This window comes from Anarhichas minor, unplaced genomic scaffold (assembly GCF_050575085.1).
Source record: "Anarhichas minor isolate MPS153535 unplaced genomic scaffold, ASM5057508v1 ptg000027l, whole genome shotgun sequence".
NCBI classification, from domain to species: domain Eukaryota; kingdom Metazoa; phylum Chordata; class Actinopteri; order Perciformes; family Anarhichadidae; genus Anarhichas; species Anarhichas minor.
Genome location: NW_027466473.1, coordinates 17,998,609 through 18,021,707, shown reverse-complemented (window position 1 = coordinate 18,021,707; position 23,099 = coordinate 17,998,609). Strand labels below are relative to the sequence as shown.

Here is a 23,099-nt window from a genome sequence, read left to right as displayed (position 1 = left end):
GTAGTAATATGGTCTTACAGCTCATTTGCACTCAACACATTGGTAGCTCACTATTCTTTTCACACAAAATGAAATAGTCATTGTCGTCATCACGAGTATGGGAGCATGACCAGTATTATCCTGAGGATGTTTCAACATGTTGGCTAAGACATCAGCCAGCTAGAGGAAAAACCGATATGTTGCAGAGTGTCTGGCATCAACATGGACTCTGGACCCTTTATACAAATAGGATATATCCACATTTCAGAAATGGAGATGCCTTAAATAATATTGGACAGCAATGAATGGACTGTACACTGTTGTACAGTTTGTGTGCTGCAGATCAGAGAGGTTTAAATGCATGTGTTTTGCATTAACAGTGAAATGGGCTGTAAGCAGTGTCCACTGTGAGTGGCTGCAACATTGAATAATGCAGCCTAAAAAAAAGCCTGTATTGTACTTAAGTAAAGTACTTGAGTAGTTGCATTCCACCACTGCCTGAATAGTGTCTTTACATTGCACGATTTGACACTTTTCTCAATGTGAATCGTTTATGCTTTTATTTTGAAATGCAACACGCCCAACCGGAAACGTTCTTTTAACGACTGTAGTTATCCTCACCTGCCTCGGGTCTCCACCGCAAACATCCCGTGGAAGAAGAAAAAAAGAAAGAAACCCGATGCCTGGCGAACTTACCTAACAGCGAGAGCAAAGCCAGCTCCCAGGTACGTTAAATATGGCGGCGTTTGAGTAACGTTTAGTGGCTCGACTGCTTGAGGGCTGAACGAAGACGTTGTTGATAAGCGGAAGTTCGTTCAAGCAAAACACACACACACGGTGCGGTCAAGACGGTGTCAATTGTATTGTCTTGTGCAGTGTGGAGAGAAGACCGACTTGGAGTTTAGGAGTTAGAAATAAATCAAAAGGCACGTCGACAAACAGGTAAGATGAAAAAACAACGTAGTCGTAATTGCACAACAGATGAGCGAATTGATGAGCAATCCCGTTGATTAGTTAGCTCACTAAATGTGCTAAGCTACAGGAGTCGCTGTCTGCCGTTTAATAGTGTTACACTTTTTAGTAATGTTACTACTTATAACCATGACAAGTGGAGTTGGTGTCATGCCTCGTTCATGCACCAGAATATTTTTACTTTAATGTTTGCAGTTTTCTCTTCCGGCTTGCTCGAGACTGGGAGTAAAATAACCACAAAGTAGCTTTCTGTATCAGCTGAACTCGGTAAACGGATCCTGCAAAATTAACGTTACCAGTGTTTCTAAATATACATAGAGGGGTGAAGTGGTACCCCTGCAAAAAGGGGATCACAGGAGGACTCGGTGCCCTGCACTCCCAAGTTGGATCAGTGTATGTCTTGTATTTTCTGGGGGCATAATGCATCACTCTAAACTTTGCATTTAGATTCACAGCTCTGCATTTGAAGCTGTGACCAACAGCTACATTTGCACTTCGAGTTTATTATGGAAGCTGCCTTAATAATAACAGTTCCCAGACTGTGTATTAAATCTTTCCTGTTTGGCTCGCTGTCTCTGTTACCTTCATGGCCAAGTTGTTTCTAGAAACTCGGAAAACCAGTGGGTCGTGTTTGCATGACGTTGTTGTGGTTAGTAGAGATGAGCTGACATGTTAGAGCTACACATACAGTAGCTAGTGGTCAAAGGTATATGGACATTATAAGCTTTATTCCCTTCTTGTGCTCATTGCTGAGTATTGCTGAGAAAAGAAATAAGTATATTTATGGACCTTGGTTTGAAACAGGAAATGACCCTCTTCAAAATGTTGCCTCGAAGTTGAAAGCATGCTATTGTCTATTGTAAAGTACGATTTCCCTTCATTGGAGCTCAGGGACCCAAACCATGAAAAACAGACCAGCGGTACATAAAAGTGGGCCGGTGTGTCCATATATCTTTGGTCATGCGGTTTATATTGAAAGGCTGATGAGCTGGAGCCAAATTTGTATTTTTTTCTTCAGTATTTAAAAATAGCTTTGACTCAATTTTCACAACATAGTCACAGAATCACACGTTGCATGGACAATGACAACAACTAAATCAAGTGAGGTTATGCACCGTGTGTCACAACCTTACTGTATGTTCATCCAGGGCTGGGTGATGAGGAGAAAAATCAAATAAATGTGAAATAAAAATTATGCAAAGTAAGACAACTGTCTGCATTTTCTTTGCCATCAGCCTCCCATATGATCCCAGTTTTATTGTTTTTATCACCTGTTCACTGATGAGCTCTGAGATCAAATCATGGGACTGTTAACTAGTGTTTATTAAAGGAGGGCCAAGTAGTTAAACATATACACAGTAATGTTTAAAGAATAATGCAGAGAGAGCAAAGCATAAACTACAGCATAACACAATAGATCAAAATATAAACCTTTTCTTTCTGTCGGTTATTGGGGTTTATGTATGATTTCTAACTTTAAGGCGTTTTACTGAAAATATTTGATGTTAAACGATATTTTCTATTCTGCTAGGTACTAAATTATTGTGAGGAAAAATAAACTGGCAGTACAGTTTGTGCTATTTTTAAAACTCCCTTCATTTGTATTCATACGTTATCGTGTTCCCCATAATAGTTCTTTCCTCCTACTGCTCCCACTCACACACATGCAGTGAGAGTTGCTGCTCTCGACAACTCTTCTGGCTTTGCCAACAGCATGTTTGAGCAAACATTATTGTGACAGACGGACGTCCCTCCCCCCCTCCAAAACAGGTTTACTGTAGGCGGTTGGAATATTTTTGGTTTCCCTGAAAACGGGGGAGTTTGTTGTTGAACGTGAACAGAGAGCGATTGATGGGTCAGAGGAAACACAATGTTTTAATTGCAGTTGTTCCTTCTCCCATTTCTACCCACCAGGTGCTATGAGCAGTGAGCTGAACGTGCCCATGGGGTCCCCGGCCCCGGGGGTCTCGGAGCGATGCCCGGGTGGCGGCGGAATGGACTACAGGGACTGGGTGCGGCGCAGTTACCTGGAGCTGGTGAGCTCCAACCACCACTCGGTGCAGGCCCTGTCCTGGAGGAAGCTCTACCTGAGCCGGGCCAAGCTGAAGGCCTCCAGCAGGACCTCTGCACTGCTTTCCGGCTTCGCAATGGTCAGTCATACTCAGCGCAACACAACCTCTTAAAGGAATGCTTGTTCTGTATGCTTCATCCAATGAAATGTTTTCAGGTTCTTTGCTGCTGTCCTGGCAGCACATGGTTTCACTTCCTTTCAATACCATAAGAGATATTAAAAAAACAAACATAGATAATCCACCACAGTGACGTGTGGAAACACAGCTGTGGGCAGGAACTGGTTCTAAACTTCCTGTTTGTGTATTCAAGATTACAGTGTTGTGCTGCTGAACAGCAACCGTTATGCTTATATATTTTGTTCTGGATTTAATTTTCTGTTAAATCATCATGACATTGAACAGTGCCTGTTTGGGGCGTGGCCATTCATAGCGTGTGCCCGTTCGGAACGACTTCTTGGCTCCTAGTAGTGCCGCTTGCAGCGAAGTCGGGGGGGTGTTGCCGTTAGGAGCACGTACCTAGTCTTTCGGGATGTGTCCCCACTCGTAGCGGGCGGATTTCTTGGCCCCCCTGGAATTCCTGCTCATTGCTTGTTGACTGTAGGGAAGTGAAGAAGAGTTTGTTTGTAACGTTGGTGTATCCAGCATCCGTGAGGCGTGGCCTGTAAAGGGCCTGCTGCGGACGACACGCTGGACTCCGTGAAGCCCCGCCCCCGCTGCTGCACAGACCGCCATTTGCTTGTTTATTAAAAGTTAATTGAACTTTCCAAATTGCACCAACTTTGACTCAAATTTGAGCATTCGCAGCTTGTGACTGTTGTATGTTCTGTGTCCGTGTTAGTGTGGTAGATTGCTCTAAATACTACGATACCCATGAGCCTCAGACACTTTTGCTATGGAGAACAGAGATGGGATAGCTGTTGTAAATTCAGAGCACTTAATCTAGCATCTGACTTTTCCTTTCGGGGCACTCAGTTAGAACAGGTTTCCGTACATGCACAGTGTTTTGATGTGAGCCTTCTCCGGTAGTGACGTACACATGGACAGATAGTAACCTGGTTATCCATGTCTCTTTTTAAACATAGGTGGCCATGGTGGAGGTGCAGCTGGAGATGCATTACAATTACCCTCCTGCGCTCCTCATTGCCTTTAGCGTGTGCACCACCGTGCTGGTGGCGGTGCACCTCTTCGCCCTGCTGATCAGCACCTGCATCCTTCCCAACGTGGAGGCCGTGAGCAACATCCACAACCTCAACTCCGTCAGCGAGTCGCCCCACGAGCGCATGCACTACTACATCGAGCTGGCCTGGGGCTTCTCCACAGCCCTGGGCATCCTGCTGTTTTTAGCAGAGGTGGTTCTCCTTTGCTGGATCAAATTCCTGCCTGTAGACTCCAGCGGGGGCCAAAAGGTGACCAGCTGCTGCGCCACAACGGCCACCGCCGCGACGAAGCCCACACCACCCCCACATGTGCGGCAGGACAGCGGTTGGCAGGCTGCTCTGGCCTCCACCATCATCATGGTCCCAGTGGGGGTGATTTTTGTGGTGTTCACCATTCACTTCTATCGCACTCTGGTGCACCACAAGACGGAGCGCCACCACCAGGAGATCGAGGAACTGCATAAGATTAAGATACAGCTCGACGGCCACGAGAGAGGCCTGCTGACTGTGTGATATCAATGACTGCAGCTTTAAAAGGACTTCCCTTCGTGTCTCATATTTATCTCTTTTCTGACATTTGTTTTGGTCATCGTTACCGCCTCGCTTGGTTGCGTTGTAGGACCTTGTCTGTGTTTTACATCTGTTACATCTGTTGGTCAAGGATGATGTAAATAGTTTACAGAAAACCCTATTTGGAAAGAGCTGCCTTCACTTTCGCCAGAGAAAATGTGGTAAACGCCATAAGTTACTTGCCAAAATGACTTGTTTGATTATTGTGCTCTCTGTCAGCTGGTTTCTGTGCTCAGCCAAAGATTGTTTGTTAGCGAAAGAAGATGAACCACTCTGACAGCAATCCAGGATCAAAAGCTGCTAACAGATACTTTGAGTTTCACTTATTTTCTAAATCTATTTCCAGGTTAAATGGATTCACGAAGAGATTTAAAAAGATTTGGATAAGATGAAATTGTATTGAACCCCGACCTTGTCGCAGACATAATGTGGTCAGGTCTCACTGTTAATACTCAACCTGCCCCTCAGTCTGGCTCACATTTCACATTTGCTCGTTGTTTTAACTGTAAAGTGCCGAGTCATGCATCACAACGCAGGGAACGTGGCTTACGTCTGACTAACTGAGGCCGTTTGTAAAGTCTTAAAATGTTTTTGCATTCTTGTAAAGTTGTTGGGAAGTTTTTAGGTCCAACATCTCAAATGCCTCAAACCTTTTGTCCTTTTCCTTACGAAGTCCATGGCGCATGTGTAAAATAAAGAGTTGTCTATTCTGCAGACTGGTGATGCTCAAAAATGAATGTGTCAAATATAGTTCTGCCTCACAGAATTATTGCCTTTTCTGAACTGCTGTTTTGCTAAAGGTCACAACACAAGCTGATCTTTTTTTTTTTTTTGCTGGGAATGTATTTGTGCGAGACAAAGTTTAAATGTTGAGTCGAAGAGGATGGAGATGAGAACATGTTGTAATCAGCATTACCTTGTCCCATCCAGTTTAAATAGTAATCATGGAGACATTTCAGTAAAAGTAAAATAATCTACACAGAGTTGGCACTTCCTTGGATGAGGTCAGATTATGTTACTGCGTTTAAAAAAACAATAAAAACTAGAAAATGCATTTCCTGCTGAAAATGCGTTGGAATGCTGAAAGCTGAAATTAATCTCAAAAACATTGCTGAAAATAGATATCCAATTAAAAAAAAATTGCAAAAAGTTGAAAGATTACAAATATGAAGTCATATGTAGCTGAAAGTATGAGAAGATGAAGGCTTTGAAAGTTGAAGAAGTTTAACAGGATTTGAAGATTTTCTCCATAGAGATCCCATTCAAAAGAAAATTGCAAATAGCTTAATATTTCAAAGAATTTAAAGATTACAAATATGAAAATTCATTTCACCCCTCTCCTGAAAGAGCTGAACATTTTTGATATTTGAACGGTTTCTGTGGCTTAAAAAATGTCAGCAGTAGTGATATTTGTAGTAGTAGTACTTGTAGTAGAAGTATTATTAGTAGTAGAAGTATTAGTAGCATTAGAATAAGTAGTAGCAGTAGTGATATTTGTAATAGTAGTAATAGAAGTTGTAGTTGTAGTAGAAGTATCATTAGTAGTAGAAGTATTATTAATTAGAAGTAGTAGTATCAGTAGTCGTAGTATTTAATATAACAGTAGTAGTAGTAGTAGTAATAGTAATGGCAGTATTTGAAGTAGCAGTATTAGTAGTACTAGTAGCAGTCGTACTAATAGCTGTAGTAATATTAGTACTGGTAGTAGCATGAATAGCAGTTGTAGTACAAGTAATAGTAGTAGTGGTAGTGGTAGTAATAGCAGTGGTAGTAATAATATTGATGGTAGCAGTAATAGCAGTAGTAGTAGTAATAGTAGCAACAGCAAAAGTTGTAGTAGTAGTAATACTAGAAATATTAGCAGCAGTAGTAGTAATTGTCGCAGTATTAGTAAGAGCATTCATTATTTCAACAAAAAAGCCTAATTCTGAGCTTAATGTTTAAATACAGTTAATCCATGGGGCTTTTATTTTGAAAGGGTGGGGCTGGGTGGGGGAGAGAGAAGGAGGAGACAGAATCAGAAAGTTTGAAACACAAACAGGTTATTAAATGACAGGCTTCATCACAAGCATTTCAGGTAGAGTTCACTCTCTGGGGCTTTTATTTTGAAATGGGGTGGGGGGGGGGGGGGGAAGGGGAGAGGAGATGGACTCATAATGTTAGATAAACACAAACAGGTTATTAAATGTCAGGCTTCATCAAAAGCATTTCAGTTAGAAATCATTCTGTGGGGCTTTTATTTTAAAATGGGGTGTGTGTGTGTGTGGGGGGGGATCCTCTAAAGATCTCTAAGAACCTGAATGACTGTATGAGAGAGAGAGGAGTGTGTGTGTCTGTGAGTCTGTGTGTTTATCAACATCACTAATGAGCTTAATCAGAAACACCTGTGTCCTTGCAGCCTTTTCATGGAGATGAAACAGGGAAACACCTCTCAAACAAATCCTCAAAACTCCCATAACCGTAGCTCCTATTGCTCCGATATTAATAAATGAGAGGAAGGATGAGTTGAAGAACAGATCCTGTAAAAATTGTGTCTGTAGTGTAAAAAATGTGGCTGAACTGGCGATCTAGAAATGGGGTACCGTGTTCTGTGGAAGATGTTTTTGAAGTAAAATTTAACATTGGTCTCTATGGAGCAGAAAGTTGGTTTTCCGCTCAACTACAGGCTTCTGTGCCAAATGTGTAAATCTGTGGGATTCCACAGTAATTTGTCTACGACAAGGACAAGATTAGCTACTTCTACATCCAGAAATTATGCATGAACAGTGAAGATTGTGGACACAGTGGCAAAAGACATGTTTTTTTCACAAGAATCTCAAGCTGCTCTTCACTCTAGCGGTGACATCACGCACTCTAAGCTCCGCAATACACACCCATTATAAAGTCAGAAAAGGGCTGAAAAAATCATAAAAGTTAAATTGCTGCAGTTCAAAAAGTTTAAAAGATATCAGAAAGCTGAATTATGCGGCAATAGTTCAGGGTTTTCTCAACATTTGAAAGTTGAAATGGTGTCTGTAGCTGAAAGTATGAGGAAGTTGAATTATTTGAAAGTTGAAGAAGTTTAAGAGGATTTGAAAATATTCTCCATAGACATCCCATTCAAAATAAAGTTGCAAAAAGCTTAATAATTCAAAAAGTTGAAAATAGAAATATGAAAAGATATAGCAGACATGAGCTGAAAGAGCTGAACATTTTGATAGTTGAATGGTTTCTGTAGCTTAAAAAATTAAGAAGCAGAAGAGTTTCAAAAAACAGGGGACGGAAGAAATATAATAAGAGGAACTAGAAAATGCATTTCCTGCTGAAAATGCGTTGGAATGCTGAAAGCTGAAATGAATCTCAAAAACATTGCTGAAAATAGATATCCAATTTTTAAAAAAATTGCAAAAAGCTTAATAATTCAAAAAGTTGAAAGATTATAAATATGAAGTCATATGTAGCTGAAAGTATGAAGAAGGCTTTGAAAGTTGAAGAAGTTAACAGGATTTTAAGATTTTCTCCATAGAGATCCCATTCAAAAGAAAATTGCAAATAGCTTAATATTTCAAAGAATTTAAAGATTACAAATATGAAAATTCTGTGGCTTAAAAAATGTCAACAGTAGTGATATTTGTAGTAGTACTAGAAGTTGTAGTTGTAGTAGAAGTATTATTAGTAGTAGAAGTATTACTGGCATTAGAATAAGTACTAGTTAACGTTTAAATACAGTTAATCCATAGGGCTTTTATTTTGAAAGGGTGGGGCTGGGTGGGGGAGAGAGGAGGAGGAGACAGAATCAGAAAGTATGAAACACATACAGAGGTTATTAAATGACAGGCTTCATCACAAGCATTTCAGTTAGAATTCACTCTGTGGGGCTTTTATTTTAAAATGGAGTGGGGGGAGGGGAGTCCTGTAAAAAGCTGTCAGACCTGAATGACTGTATGAGAGACACACAGAGAGAGAGAGACATACAGAGATAGAGGGAGAGAGACATACACAGAGAGAGAGAGAGAGGAGTGTGTGTGTCTGTGAGTCTGTGTGTTTATCAACATCACTAATGAGCTTAATCAGAAACACCTGTGTCCTTGCAGCCTTTTCATGGAGATTAAACAGGGAAACACCTCTCAAACAAATCCTCAAAACTCCCATAACCGTAGCTCCTATTGCTCCGATATTAATAAATGAGAGGAAGGATGAGTTGAAGAACAGATCCTGTAAAAATTGTATCTGTAGTGTAAAAAATGTGGCTGAACTGGCGATTTAGAAATGGGGTACCGTGTTCTGTGGAAGATGTTTTTGAAGCAAAATTTAACATTGGTCTCTATGGAGCAGAAAGTTGGTTTTCCTCTCAATTACAGGCTTCTGTGCCAAATGTGTAAATCTGTGGGATTCCACAGTCATTTGTCTACGACAAGGACAAGATTAGCTACTTCTACATCCAGAAATTATGCATGAAGAGTGAAGATTGTGGACACAGTGGCAAAAGACAAATGTTTTTTTCACAAGAATCTCAAGCTGCTCTTCACTCTAGCGGTGACATCACGCACTCTAAGCTGCGCAATACACACCCATTATAAAGTCAGAAAAGGACTGAAAAAATCATAAAAGTTAAACTGCTGCAGTTCAAAAAGTATAAAAGATATCAAAAAGCTGAATAATGCGGCAATAGATCAGGGTTTTCTCAACATTTTAAAGTTGAAATGGTGTCTGTAGCTGAAAGTATGAGGAAGTAGAAGGATTTGAAAGTTGAAGAGGATTTGAACATTTTCTCCATAGAAACCCATTCAAAAAAAAAATTGCAAAAAGCTTAATAATTCATAAAGTTTAAAGGTTAGAAATATGAAAAGTCATAGCACCCCTCTGCTGAAAGAGCTGAACATTTTGATAGTTGAACGGTTTCTGTAGCTTAAAATATGAAGGAGCAGAAGAGTTTCAAAAAGCGTACGGAAGAAATATAATTATTATAAAAATAAGAAGAAGTATAAAGATTTGAAGAACAATAGTTGGAATGCTTAACAGCATTCCAACAATAAAGAATAGGATTAACAGCATTCCAACAAAGATTCGAAGAACAATAGTTGGAATGCTTAACAGCATTCCAACAATAAAGAATAGGATTAACAGCATTCCAACAAAGATTCGAAGAACAATAGTTGGAATGCTTAACAGCATTCCAACAATAAACTGTTATCACATTCCAAATAAGATGACTGACCAAAGTGCTGCTCAGTTTGTTTCTGAGAAGACACAGAAGTGCTCTTGTAGTTTAGTTGTACAGTGAGTGAGAGAATATCTTGCTTTGTCTCGTGTTTTGAGCTTCTTAAAGGAATACTGCAGAGGTCAGGGAGACCTGTGTTGACGAAGATGAAATCCACAGCCAGACGTCAAAAAATAAAAACGATATTAAAGTTTTCATTGTCTCCTGTGTGTGTGTCTATGACCAATCTATGACTTTTTTGACGTACTGTACCAACGTTTTTTGTCTAATTTTACACAATGTGCATCTGTTTTTATTTATTTACATATTATTCCTTAAATAGCGGCAAGACTCTTGTGACAACAGTAACTTCCCCTTCCTGACAAGTCGTTCAAGTGAGAGACCACAGATGTGATACTTTCATATTTTACAAACTATGAAAATTCAACAGATTAAGATCACACTCAAAGTTCCAACCAAGTACAATTTAATGCCTATACAGAGTCACAGAGAAGACAACCGAAAAAATCTTTTGAAACCAATTTCAGTCTTGGAGCCAAAACCCTCCATGACAGCACGTTTAGTCAGTAACATGACTCCAATATTTGATGATGAAATTATCTTTTGCTGTTGAGTCTCACTTCTATTTGCAAAAATTACAAAATCAGAAACCAGGAAAATAGAAATGACCTGATGTGTTGTACACACTCTTCCCCTTCTAAAACTAAAACTATACACTGCACACACCCAACTCTATCCAAACCCAAAGAATAGTTTAGAGTCTGCCTGCACTTTCTTTTCAGTCCAGCAGAGGGCAGACAGGATTTTCATGCTACAGTCTGGCAGCCAAATTGAAAATTTACAAACCACCATCAACATTTTACCAGCAACAATTTTGAATAAAAGAAAATCTCAGAATGATGGTAAAATCTTAATGTCTGAAAAAGGGACGCAAACCTTCAACCATGGTTTACCTGCGTCTGGCAGCTATGTGGTATTAACTCCCCCCTTTGCTTTACATGCATAGACTACATATGTACTACATCGTCAAAACCTTCAAAGCCACAATAAACATTAATTCATACACAGCCTCAGCAAGAATACAGGTACAGATAATACAGGCCGTTCTACGTCACTCTGGAACAGCCAATTAGACAGGGCTAATTTAGTTCAAAATAAATATGAGCCTTTGACAAATTAAATTAGATTATATTTAGAAATATCTTACAACAGAAATAACTGGTTCACTTATGCCTTCATGATGTCTCACGAGCTGAACATTGAAACTCAAGGAAACTCATTTTGCATTTTGTTGTGAGTGCAAATCCAAGTGAACAAGTTACTGAATTTGTAAGATAACATTTATAGGTTTGAAATGGCAAAAAAGTGTCACATTTTCCCATTAGGTAGACTATCCAATTTCTAAAGCTTTCATAGCTTTAAAATAAAATGTTGGTTTACAAAGTTCATAAATTTCCCATCTTATTCATTCACAATTTCCTTTCTGACAAAAATGACAGAATAAGCGAATATTGTGAAAAATACTCCAAACAGATAAATTGTGATAAAAGTGAAAATTCTGGTTGATCTGTTGCATGACAACCGGTGCCCACCGTGGAATGTTCAACAAAATGTGAGGAGTGCTCGAGGTGGTTATCTAAATTGCATGACCTCCTTTTCAGTCATTTTCTGAACGGCATCATTTGACTCGTACAACTCAAACTGGAAACTCAGAACGGCCGGGGGTGTGCTAATCAATTATTTTCAGATCACAACTTAAATATTTTGTCATTTTGTTTGAGAGCAATCTGTACGTCTTCAGGTTGAGAGGAATGACTGAAACAGACTTGGATAGAGCGTGGATAGATGATGACATGGCTCAGGTAACATAATGTGAAATAAAGATATGGTGTCTTAAGCTATTATCATAGTTAAGTTGTGATCTGGAGTAAATGCACTAATGACTAGAAACCGTAGCTTATCTGAACTTCCATTTTTTTTTCCAAGTCGACCTATCTTGAAATGTGTTCTTATACAAAAATATTTTCAAAAAGACAGCAAACTCAAACCACTGACACACTTTCTAAAAAAAAAACACATCTATAGTCAGACAAAATTGAAAAAAAAGGACAATATTTGAGAACACTTATGTGGTATATTGTTACTTTGTTAAAATAAAGTCAAAAGCTGCTGTGATAGGCGCAAGTGTTGAGCGGGAAATCCAAACAATAGACAGTGTGCATCTGTGTGAACCAATAAAGGCAACAAAAGAGAAAACAAGAAAAGTCGGCATGCGGATGAAGGACTAGCATCACACAGTAAGGCAACTGAACACCTCGGTTGGCTTCCCCGTCTAAAAACTCCACAAAATGACTCCTGGACAAAGATGCTCATTGTGAATGCAAGACAGAAATCTGTTAGGGAGATTTTGCTGTTTTATTTTATTCTGTTTTGTCAAGAGTTAAGGATTACAGCACATGCTGAGGACACTTAAGTTGTTCTTGTGCACTGCTGTTTTCCCTTATAGACCTTTGATTTAGATAGAAACAACTGATAATGTACTGGAAGGTCCTGTACCAGTTATTCAAACTATGTTGATCATCACGGAACATGCTCTGTGTACTTTGGGGAGATTTTGACAGGGTTGCTGGAGTGTCTCAGAAGTTTCATTTGAAACATTTAATCATCAAAACGTCTGCACTTATTTTGAGGCTATGCGACAAGTAACTTCAAAGTGAGCTTCTTTAAAACTGAAGCTCTTTTTCCTTTCCTTCCTTCCTTCCACATTGACATCCATGTCCACTACCATGCACAGTTTGTCCCGATAACCTTCAACATTCACTTGCCACAGGGTACAAAACACAAAGGAAAAACAAAATATTATCAACTTGAGAGCTAACATAGCTTATAATCAGTCTAAGGCAAAACAAAAAGAGAACAAGTAGTGAGTTGGTGAATTTAGGAGGTTTCTGACAAAATACTGTGTGTAGACTATCACTTTGTGGACCAAAGTCCTGTAGTTCATGCCAGCTTTCCTGATGGGGGAACCCTCTGTACTCCTGCAAGGCCCGATTCCTTGTTTGGGTTCTACAAGGACGACTAACGGGGCGCTTTACACTCTGAAGCTCTCTCCTTTGCCGTCTATGTGGCGCAGACGCAGGTAGACGTCGGTGCCGATGCCCTGCATAGACTGCACAGACAGAGAGCCGCCCAGGTACTCGGCATAGGCCCTGGACGTGGGCAAGCCGAAACCAAACCTGCATGGCACAAAGACACAGACAGTGGGGTTAACGTGACAGTGAGGCACAGTGGTTGAAAATGATCTGTTGTCTGTAAAACATGAACCCGAGCGTGGATGAAGTGGAGGGCAGGTTCTGTGCAGAACTGTGAAATGCCACCTGCAGGTAAATACCGGTGGCTATAACATACAGGAAGTCCCTGCAAAAGCCTCCTGGAGGCATAATAAGGTGGCTTGGATGTCATGATGACTTCGACCATGTTGACACCAATGTGAGTACACATAATACACGACCGTTCAAAAGTTTAGAATCAGCTGTTATAGTGACATTTTTCTTATTCTTTCATTCAATAATGTTTATTTTAGTAACAAAGGTATTATTCAGACATCCTTTTAAAAACATCCAAATCTGAGTTGCAATCATTAACCCCAGTAACGTTCCACCAATCTTGTTCATTGGCAATAAACTTAAGAAATTCTGCAAAGGAAGAAACGAGTACGAGCCAATCAGGGGCAGAGTAGGGCGGGCCTTCAGTGCACGTCGAAGGGTGAAACCATCAATCAAACTACCGTAAGTAACCAGACACTTATCCAGACACTTACATGCAGCCTGAGGTGTGATCATCAGGTTGTTGACATATTAACAAGCCAACACTAACACAGATGTGTTACAAAGGAAGGATTGGCTTAGATTCTCAGTGATTTGTTGCGTTTCTCCATTCATTTAGTCAGGTTTTTCCATTAGGTTGTCACCTGTCTGTAAATGCCTCGTCAACTGATCATTTGATTCTTTTTCTATTTGTTTTTTTGTGTGCCAGACTCAACTGTGTAAATGGCAGAACTTGTGGTACTGCTTTTGTTAGAGTAGACATGAGCTAAATCTAACAAAACCTCTTCATCTCAATTGTCACACAAGGCAGGTATTAAGTGCTATTTCGTCAACATTTCCTGAACAAGGACATTCGGTACTTTCATATTCTCACCCATGCATAGGGCTGGACTGGTTTCCACTGTTGGTAATGTTGTTGAAGAAGTTGCTCATTCGGGGGTCCTGTGCACTCTCCTCAGCCGTGCTGAAGTGGTAGTCCATCACCTTGTCTATAATAGTGTGAGGTATGCCGCCACCACGGTCTGAAATCCTTCAAAAGGAAAAAAGGGAAAGTTATTTTTGGAAGCTTTTAGCAACAGTAGTTGGCTCCTGTAAAATCCTTGCTGTTGTTCCTGTTTCTGACAAGAGTGGATGAAGCTGGATTTAATACTTGAGGGAAGGCATCAATGGCAGCGTTGGATCTTTTTTTATGCAGTCCTTTCCTTCTTTTAAACCAGTAGCTATTGAACAGATATCTAGCCACTCACCTGATGACAAAATCAATGTCGTTATTGGCAATGGTGACGACCACATCGGGCACATTGTACGGGGTGTCCAGGTGGCTTTCCATGGTTGCCCTGAAGAGACAATAGATGAATGTCATGTGGAGTAGATGCAAAGGACGCTCTTATCTCGGGTTGGCTTGTGGACATTGCTATGCTGAATTTAACCACTAGGTGACTTGACTGAACAACTGCTCTAGAGTGGAACTGACTCTTTCTTTTGGTTTTTCGACTAACCTCTTTTGTCTGCTTCAGTCCGTTTATAAACAAACATAATATTCTGTAAATCACATTATTGTATTACTTATTACAAGTGTGCTACAAGTGGGACTCAGCTCTGTGACACCGTCGGCACAATTTGCTGATGTGGGCTACTTGAGTGAGCAGATGTTTTTGTAGATAACAGAGAAGACATCATTTAAAGAAGACTCAAGCCAAAACATGTTCTACAGTCTTAACAAACCTGCGTTTGAATGAATGCGTCTCTACTTGAGCCACACATGGCTGTGTGGACTCTTACATGCAGTCTCACCAAACAAGACCTCACTTTAAAGTACTTTAACTTTGCAGTTCAACAAAGTGTGAAATGGACTGTCCTGACAGCCTGTGATGTATTTTGTGTTATTGGGCGGCTGTGGACCAGCATCACCACACTCAAGTGCCTCTCATAGAGATTCCACTAAAGGCTATTTTAGTGTCACTCTCTCGTTTGCGACCACTCAGATCATGGCTCGTGTCCATGATATTAACCGTGCAGTCCTGCATGTGCGACAGCAAAATGTGCGTGTATGTATGAAGTAAGGTTACCTCATGGCGTTCTTGAGGAGCTCGGGCAGGATGTAATCCAGAGGCAGAGGGATGAAGGGGAAGCGAGCTGCAACGTGTCCGTTGATCCTCACTCTGGGAGAGTTACCGTACTGGTGCTCACACAGACGCCTGGTGGACGTGAGGAACCGTTAATGTTTACCATGGCCACCGTCCTGGTTTAGTGTGTTAGCGTGCCAACGCTTGCTAATTAGCAGTAAACACAGAGTACAGCTGAGGCTGATGGGAATTAGTTTTGCAGGTCATATTGCCCAAATTATGATGATTATGCTAGATTAAAAAGTAAGGTAAATAACATATTGTCATTTTCAAGCAGATTATTGGCCCACAAACTGAATGAACTTCTTTTGAACTCGGTAAAAATTCTAAAAAGAAGGTCATTAGATTAGATTAGAGAAGGTAAACAAAGACGATTGCTCATATCTCTTTCACAGCTCCAGGCACTAAAAAGCGTACGCTCCGGGGAGTTTATCAGCTGAACTCTGACTTCTCTCAGTCAACAGAGTTCATACAGAAGCAGAAAAGTCATCTAAAGGTGATAAATACACAAAGCCGTGTGACCGAACGCTTACCTGGCAAAGTCCACCCACTTCTCCACTATCTTTTTGGGGGAGAGACGTCTGCATATCATCCCAACGAAATCAGCCTGAAACATGAACAGAAACAACTCACATTTTACTCAAATCAAAGACAGAAACTAAATATAAATAAAACATTTTTTGAATTGTATATCGACTAGTTATCTCAGTCCATGGTTTTAATGTCTGGGATTTTTCTTTCTCCTGCTGTATACTGTAGATCATGCTATTTAATCAATGAACTCAGTTACACATGCTTCCTTATCACTGAAAGCATTCCCCATCATGAACTAATGTTTGATAAAAAAAACACAATGACAAGCTGTTTTGGGAAATTACTGAGCTTTAAAAAAAGGTTTGAAAATAATTTGAATCACAGAAACACTCAGACGTACATTGTCTTCGTGAAGGGCGAGATGATGCGTGGCCAACATTCGGATTCCCAGACGAGAGCACAGTGTCGTATCCAGGAAGCTGCGTATGATCGCCTCGTCCTGCAATGGCAGGCAAAACAATACACACACAAGCTATTAATTATTACAAAATCATTAGAGGGGAAATACATTCCAACATTGGTGTTCATACCTGGATGTGTCTGCGACACTCTCTGAAGCCCTGGGCCATCATGGTGACCACGTCTTTGTGGTCGTCCAGCAGCTGCTGCACCAGCTTACAGAAACGAGCCTCCGCGTCCTGATCCTTGATCTGTAGATAGTGCGGCACACTTCAAATCAGCCCACTAAAAAGCTCTATTTTATTGACTTGCAAGTATACATTGTATATATTTGACTAAGAGGCTTCCTTGTTCTCTGATGTGTACATATTCATTTGATATCAATGCAAACACAACACTTCCTCCATGTTAGCCTGTCTCGATAAATTCAGCATGGTATATTGTGTCTACGCTGCTGTTTAAACAAGAACAGAAATATTTACATTTATACTCAAACCGTCCATGAAACTCTACATTTCCTGCACAAAGGCCTTCCAGCTGATCAAAGGGCATCTCCCATTATGTAACATGAATAAAAACAATATAATTCACCATGTCAGCTATCACAGAACAGGAAACTCCGCCCCCTTTCAATGTGGTTTTCACAAAATGCCTCTTTTCCTGTTCATCACAGACCAGAACTTTTCAGATCACAATGATAAGTCTAAACGTAGGAACCAATGTGAGCCTGTGTGTCTACCATGCAGAACAGAAAACATGTTCAGCCGGTCTGTCACCACCTGCATTCATGTGCTGCCACAGGACCACATGGACACACTTGTCATATTTACTGTCAACCAAGAAATAACTGAAGAGGACCGACCCACATTCCACACTGTGCATGTTTACTGAAACTGACCCCTGAAACTAAGATTGCACAAGCGGTCGTCTTTTGTTTGGAGGCGGTCCTCCATCATGATATAGCAGACCCTTGAATTTAACCAAATCTAAACTGTGTAAGAACTTAAATGGCACAACTATCCTTTTTTCTGAGTGCTACTGGGAATCGTTTGTAGAAGAATAAAATAAACAAATAGCTTGTCAAAGATGTGGGTTTGCATCTTTTCTCTGATAATTCATAACTGTAAATCAAACCTCTATTTAGGGAATTTGTATCAGACCAAATCAGGAATTTGCAGATGTTCCTTTTATTCATTAGATTTAATGAAAAACATGCTGAAAATAAAGAGTTGGGGCGGCTGCATTCGGATTGACTAAGAGCTGAACACATTGACCAATCCTTGAATTGCTACGTGCAGGCAGACGAATAGTCTTGACAACAAAATGTTCACACTTCCTGTTTACAGTCAGAAGTAAAACCGCTTCCAGATAAATGAAGAAATTGAACTTGTGACTCTGTGTGTGTGTGTTTCCTGTGTCTGTGTGTGAGAGACTCACCTGGGGGAAGTCAATGAGCATGTGGTAGGCTCTGATATACAGTTCATGCTGCAAGAGAAGACAGGAGAGGCTGTAGTTAGACTTTGATCATCCATCCAACCATGAAGCATCAGACCCCCAGCACCAGCCCCCTGACATGTCCACATGTGGCTAACATTACAGAACATTTCAACACGTAGATGTTTCTACCTGTTACCAACAGAGTTGAACTCCTTCCCAGAAAAAAGAAAAGAAAAAAAAGAGCTTTGTTCCTCAGTTAAATTAAAGTTCAGATAACAGGACTATATCAAACTTTCAGTCATAGTCTGGATGTGTATCTTTTGAAACTCAACCTCTATTGTTTTCTTTAGACAGATAAGGCGAGTCGAGCCGCCCTGGCCTACATTGCAACTGGTGGCGTACAAAAGGAGCTGCACATTATGTAATCCGCACAGAGGAGCTCCGGAGAGGAGGGAATCTGGGTGAAAGTTCATCATCAACAAGAAATGCAGAGACGGTGAATATCCGACCGCAGGGAAAAACACTGTTCCCGCACGGAGGACCAGGAGACAAACCAGAAACATGACACGTGTTGATCCAAAATCTGATAAAATTTCCCTGTTTGTGGATTGGATTAGATTAGATTAGATTAGATATATACTTGATTCATCCCCAAGGGGAAATGTGTCTAAATGGATCTGGATTGGATCTGAGTTTCATTAGCTGAAGACATCTGTGTGTGAGGCTTGCGCCAGCCACCACCTCTGCACATGGGGGTTTAGAAGGAATTTTGTTTGTCCAAAATGGCATTTGAAAACTTCCAACAGCAATGTGTCTTTCTAAGAAATGTGTCCTGGTGTTCCTATAGATATTCAACACACTTCAGTGTGGACATTTTTCTTTGAGGTGACCTCCTCCTGAAGAACAGCGTTAAGTAGAAACGTTCATAGTCAAAAAAAACATATTTAAAAAAAGGGTTGTATGGAGCACTGGTTCACATTATATTCATTATATGAATCACATTTGTGATTTTGGCTAACTACACACAGCATATTATCTTAAGTCTCTTGTTATCTAAGGTTAGTGTAAAAAAAAAAAAGTTAAAACAACAAGAAGCATTTTTGTGGATTCAGCAAACTGACCCTTAAAATAGGACTAGGCGATATGGCCAAAATCTTCTATCTATAATGATATCACGATACAGCACGTTTTCTAGTAATTCAATGAATAAATAATCTATATGAAATAACCACAAGGTTTTTATATACTCGTCTGAATCAAATACTAGAACTTACTCTGTTCCCTGCTCTTATAAAATAAGAGCCTTCCTTATCGGTGATGGGTCATATTGACCCAAAAAGTGAATACTGAAGGTTACGTCTGCTGCCAGTGCACAAAGGACAACTTCTGAAGAGGTCAAAACGTACCATATCACAGTAACATATCAAATGTGTCTAATCTGTGCTACGTGCTTTTAGACAAAGAGCCCTGTGTCTGCAGCCCAGCTACATTAAAGTCCCTTATGTTTTATGGCCGACAACAGAATTTAAATCTGCCACCAAAGCTGCCGACGATCTACATTTCTAAGAATAAGCAACCGTTAACTCACTGCGCAGCTTTCATAGAGCAAATTGCAGCTTTGCATAAAGAGAATGTATTGACTCAAACTGAACAATCAAACGTTGAAGCCGGCGGTGCTCCCAGGCCATTTTTTGTGTTGATAAATATTTTCACTTGCTCGTGAATCGGGGGACAGGAGGACACTGTGTGAAAGCACTTTGAGACAGCATTACCCTCCTTACGTTCAAAGTTAAGCCATGATACTCCTGTGCAGTGCCACATTTATCACTTTCTTATTATAGAATCTGCAGCATGGCCCGGCGCTCTCGCACGTCATGGTATAGAGCTGCAACGCCGCAGCAAAGGAGCGGAGCTGGCTGTGTCGTGTTCTTACCACTTGCAGAATGGTGGGGTTGCAGCCGATGATGAAGGGCAAGCTGCGGAAGCCCTTGATGCGATGGGCGATTCGTACAGGCAGCTCCTTGTGTAGGTACTTGGCACTGCTCTGAGATCAGACACACACACACAGGTGACAGTGGAAAGAAAGTCAGTGAGGAGTCACACAGATCAAAGAGCTTGTCAATAAAAAAAAAGGTAAACCTGGCGGTTCTCTCTCAATGTGGCGGAAATATTTACCAGGATGTGGTGCCCATCGGGAGACTTCCCAGAATACAGCAGGGTGGCTAAGGTCAGTCGCACCGAGGCCTGTGGAGACATTAACACGTGCGATCACATACACATTTAGAGTCAGGACTGCAGGTCATGTGGCACTGTGGGACCCATAAAGACTCTCCGCCATGAGCAATAACTACAAAAGAAACAGCTGTAAAACATTTTTCCTGACCAACACACATTCATAAATAACCAGGGATGGCTATTAATGGGTTAAATGTATCAGTACTAGTGCTTAAACTATACCAAAGTTTCAGTACCAAGACCAGAAATATAAATTTTTTATACTTTTTCTATTTAACAAAAGAAGCCAACAATATTTAAATATTACCATTTAAACACAAGCAGATGTACAAAAGCTTTGCTTAACTGGAAAATGTTAGTCTGAATTTAAAGGAAAAGTATGTTTAATTCTGTTCCATAAGAGCAAAACATTAATTTAATAGAATAAGCCTACACAAATGTAACCGTAGTCAGATCTACTTGTGCTCTAGATGGGGCAGTGATATTATAAGCCTGGTAATTTACAGATTCACACAGTCTGTGATTTATTGCCTGGATGAATCATGGCCATGTCCCCCAGTAAGAAGTGAACCTGAGGTTACCTCACTAACCCCAAAATCCTGCTTCCTACTACAGGCTTCGGGCGTAAATGGGGCCTAGCTGGAACGCCTCAGTCCAACAGTTATTCATTTTGGACGCTGCATCTGTGTTTACTCTGCTGTGACAGTGGGAAAAGATTTGCTCGTTGCAGAACTGGAAAGTACAAGATCCATGAACAACCACAGCAACGTCCATCTTTTGTTTTTCCACCCTTTTTTAAAATCCCTTTAATCATCTTGTGACCTCCTCCGGAGCCCTTTGCTGTGAACCACTACACCAGCTTTATGTGTGGCTGTAAGTTAGATGATCAAAAACTGCAGCTGACTATTATCGGCTACAATTGTGTTCTTGGAGATCAGTGCCTAAAGGCACTTAAATTAACAACTTTATCTGCACTTGACATGTAATAGTCGTATTACTTTGCACAACTACATTTTACATATTTGCAGCTGATGACCATGTTGGAGTAGGGTGGTGCAAATTCCTTCCTCATTTAACTGTGAAGAAACACTTGCTCTGTGTGTTTTGCTCTAAAAGCTGTTATTCAACAGACAGCTGGAAGTCATATGACTTTGACAAAATAGAAAGAAAGAAAGTGTGTTGTCTGCAGTTATGGCAAAATAGCCATAACATTTCCTTGAATACATAACGCCATATAAGTGCTGACTTTATCATGAACTGAGTCAACTTGACCTCCATCGCAGAAACTTAACACCAGATTAAACCGGATTTCTATTAAACATATTTTCTAGTACTGTCAACACCAGAGACATCATTTATTAAAAATGATGGCGTCACTTTGTCAGCGATTAACGAAGGTCGCGAGCTAAAAACATAATGTTCTCACAAAGACCCGTGCGATGCATTCAGGGCCTCCGGGGGGAAATCGATTAAATAACGGTAGAGCTAACGTAACGGGATTAGCAACTTTTGAGTTACAATAAATATGTATTATAATTGTACACATAATCATAAACAATGCATTGTCCTGGAAATCAAACAGTAGCTACTTATGTTTTAGTTTGATATAACGCTAAGCTGGACTTTCCAATTTGTTTTATTTCAAATAAAGAAATTCTGTAAATTAATCACATATTTTATAGGTGAGAGCTTTCTCCAGATTGGAGGAAGGCATATACTTTAAATCGGGTCCCAAGTATTAACGTAATTTTGCGAGTTAGCTGTAAATTACGAAGTGACTTCGTATTCGTTGCCTTTTCAGTGTCCGTGAACGCATCACAAACCTAGCTAGCAGCTAGCAGTACCATCGAGCTACAGCCGGCTACAGCTAGCTTACTCCCTCGTAGTGGCAGCAACGTTTCGGAAGAGTGCACCGGCCAACATGTCACATTCTTACCTTTTCTGCGGAAACGTCAATGGCAGACTGGTTGTAAAACGACGTGACAGTCTTCGACCGCTCTCTTGACATCTCTGAGAATCCCTGCATCGAGGACGTGGAGCGAAATCTGCGGCTCCCCATGCCTGACATCGGCGGCACTGTTTTGGAGAGGCTGGCCAGCAGGAGGCTGCCGAGCCTCGGCCTGGCACCGCAGGTAGCACCGCTCAGCATCTCCGCCGCTATACTCGCCAGGCCCGGACGCATATTTTGGAGACGAGCCGTGTGAGTGAACAGGGCTGCCCTGTTCCCGTACTAGCACTAAATGGTTAAGAGGGTCGCTACGGGGCCATTTGGGTTTGCGTCGAACTGGTGCACAAAGGCACGTATCTGGATACAGTAGAGAGGGTACAGGAAGGGCTTTGCGCGCATTGGCCAGAGAGGGGAAATCTGGGGGCGACACCATGACAGCTGAACCAATCAGTCAGTCAGAGGCGGAGCGAACTGAACCGAAAGGAACAGCCGGACCCGGCCGATAAACAACAAGTATTCTAGCCTGTGAGTCTGGCTGAGCTCAAGTGGACAGGGTCCACACTTAATCCGTGTTTAAAAATCCTGATTACTTAGCTGGTTTTATCCCCAAACTCTAATCTGTACTGCAAACTAGAACTTTATTTGGTCCTTACTGGTGGTAGAAGAAATATTCTGGTTCATTTTAATTACTTTATATACTGCTGAGTAGCTTAACCTTTAGTAATATATTATGTATACGTTTTTTTTCTCGATTACTTATTTAAATCTAAAAGTACAATAGTTTCCTACAAAAATGAGTGGAGTAGAAGTGTAGAGTAGCATAGAATGGAAATACTCAAGTACAGTACAAGTACCTAGAGTACTTGAGTAAATGTACTTAGTTGCTTTCCACCACTGGGCCATGCTTCATTGTTCACGTTAACAGAAACATTTGCGACACGGCCAGATGAACCTGATACAGAGCCCCACTTTATTAGTTATATGTATGTAGCTGCAGAACAAGCAATGCAGGACAGATGTCACACAACAGAATTCATAGTTGTCTATTTCAGTCACACAAAAGAAAAAAATAATCAGTTTTAGT

At 40.7% G+C, this 23,099-nt stretch overlaps 2 protein-coding genes across 3 annotated transcripts; one reads left to right on the top strand and one right to left on the bottom strand.

Moving 5' to 3' along the window:
* Nucleotides 1-560: 560 nt before the first annotated feature.
* Nucleotides 561-5,464, top strand: orai2 (ORAI calcium release-activated calcium modulator 2). 2 transcript variants are annotated; one of them, XM_076101417.1, is made up of 3 exons: nt 561-704; nt 2,866-3,101; nt 4,106-5,464. In XM_076101417.1, the coding sequence occupies exons 2-3, from the start codon at nt 2,871-2,873 to the stop codon at nt 4,691-4,693; spliced, it is 819 nt and encodes a 272-aa protein (XP_075957532.1). In that variant the 5' UTR covers nt 561-704; nt 2,866-2,870; the 3' UTR covers nt 4,694-5,464. The 2 variants fall into 2 exon arrangements, with proteins under 2 accessions (XP_075957532.1, XP_075957533.1); XM_076101418.1 differs by lacking the exon at nt 561-704 and adding an exon at nt 711-921.
* A 4,935-nt stretch (nt 5,465-10,399) lies between these two features.
* bckdk (branched chain ketoacid dehydrogenase kinase) lies at nt 10,400-22,388 on the bottom strand. The gene is made up of 11 exons (XM_076101413.1): nt 22,004-22,388; nt 20,008-20,076; nt 19,766-19,876; nt 17,833-17,880; nt 16,527-16,646; nt 16,337-16,435; nt 15,936-16,009; nt 15,346-15,474; nt 14,524-14,613; nt 14,151-14,306; nt 10,400-13,186 (listed from the first exon to the last, which is right to left on the bottom strand). The coding sequence occupies exons 1-11, from the start codon at nt 22,247-22,249 to the stop codon at nt 13,042-13,044; spliced, it is 1,287 nt and encodes a 428-aa protein (XP_075957528.1). The 5' UTR covers nt 22,250-22,388; the 3' UTR covers nt 10,400-13,041.
* Nucleotides 22,389-23,099: the final 711 nt, after the last annotated feature.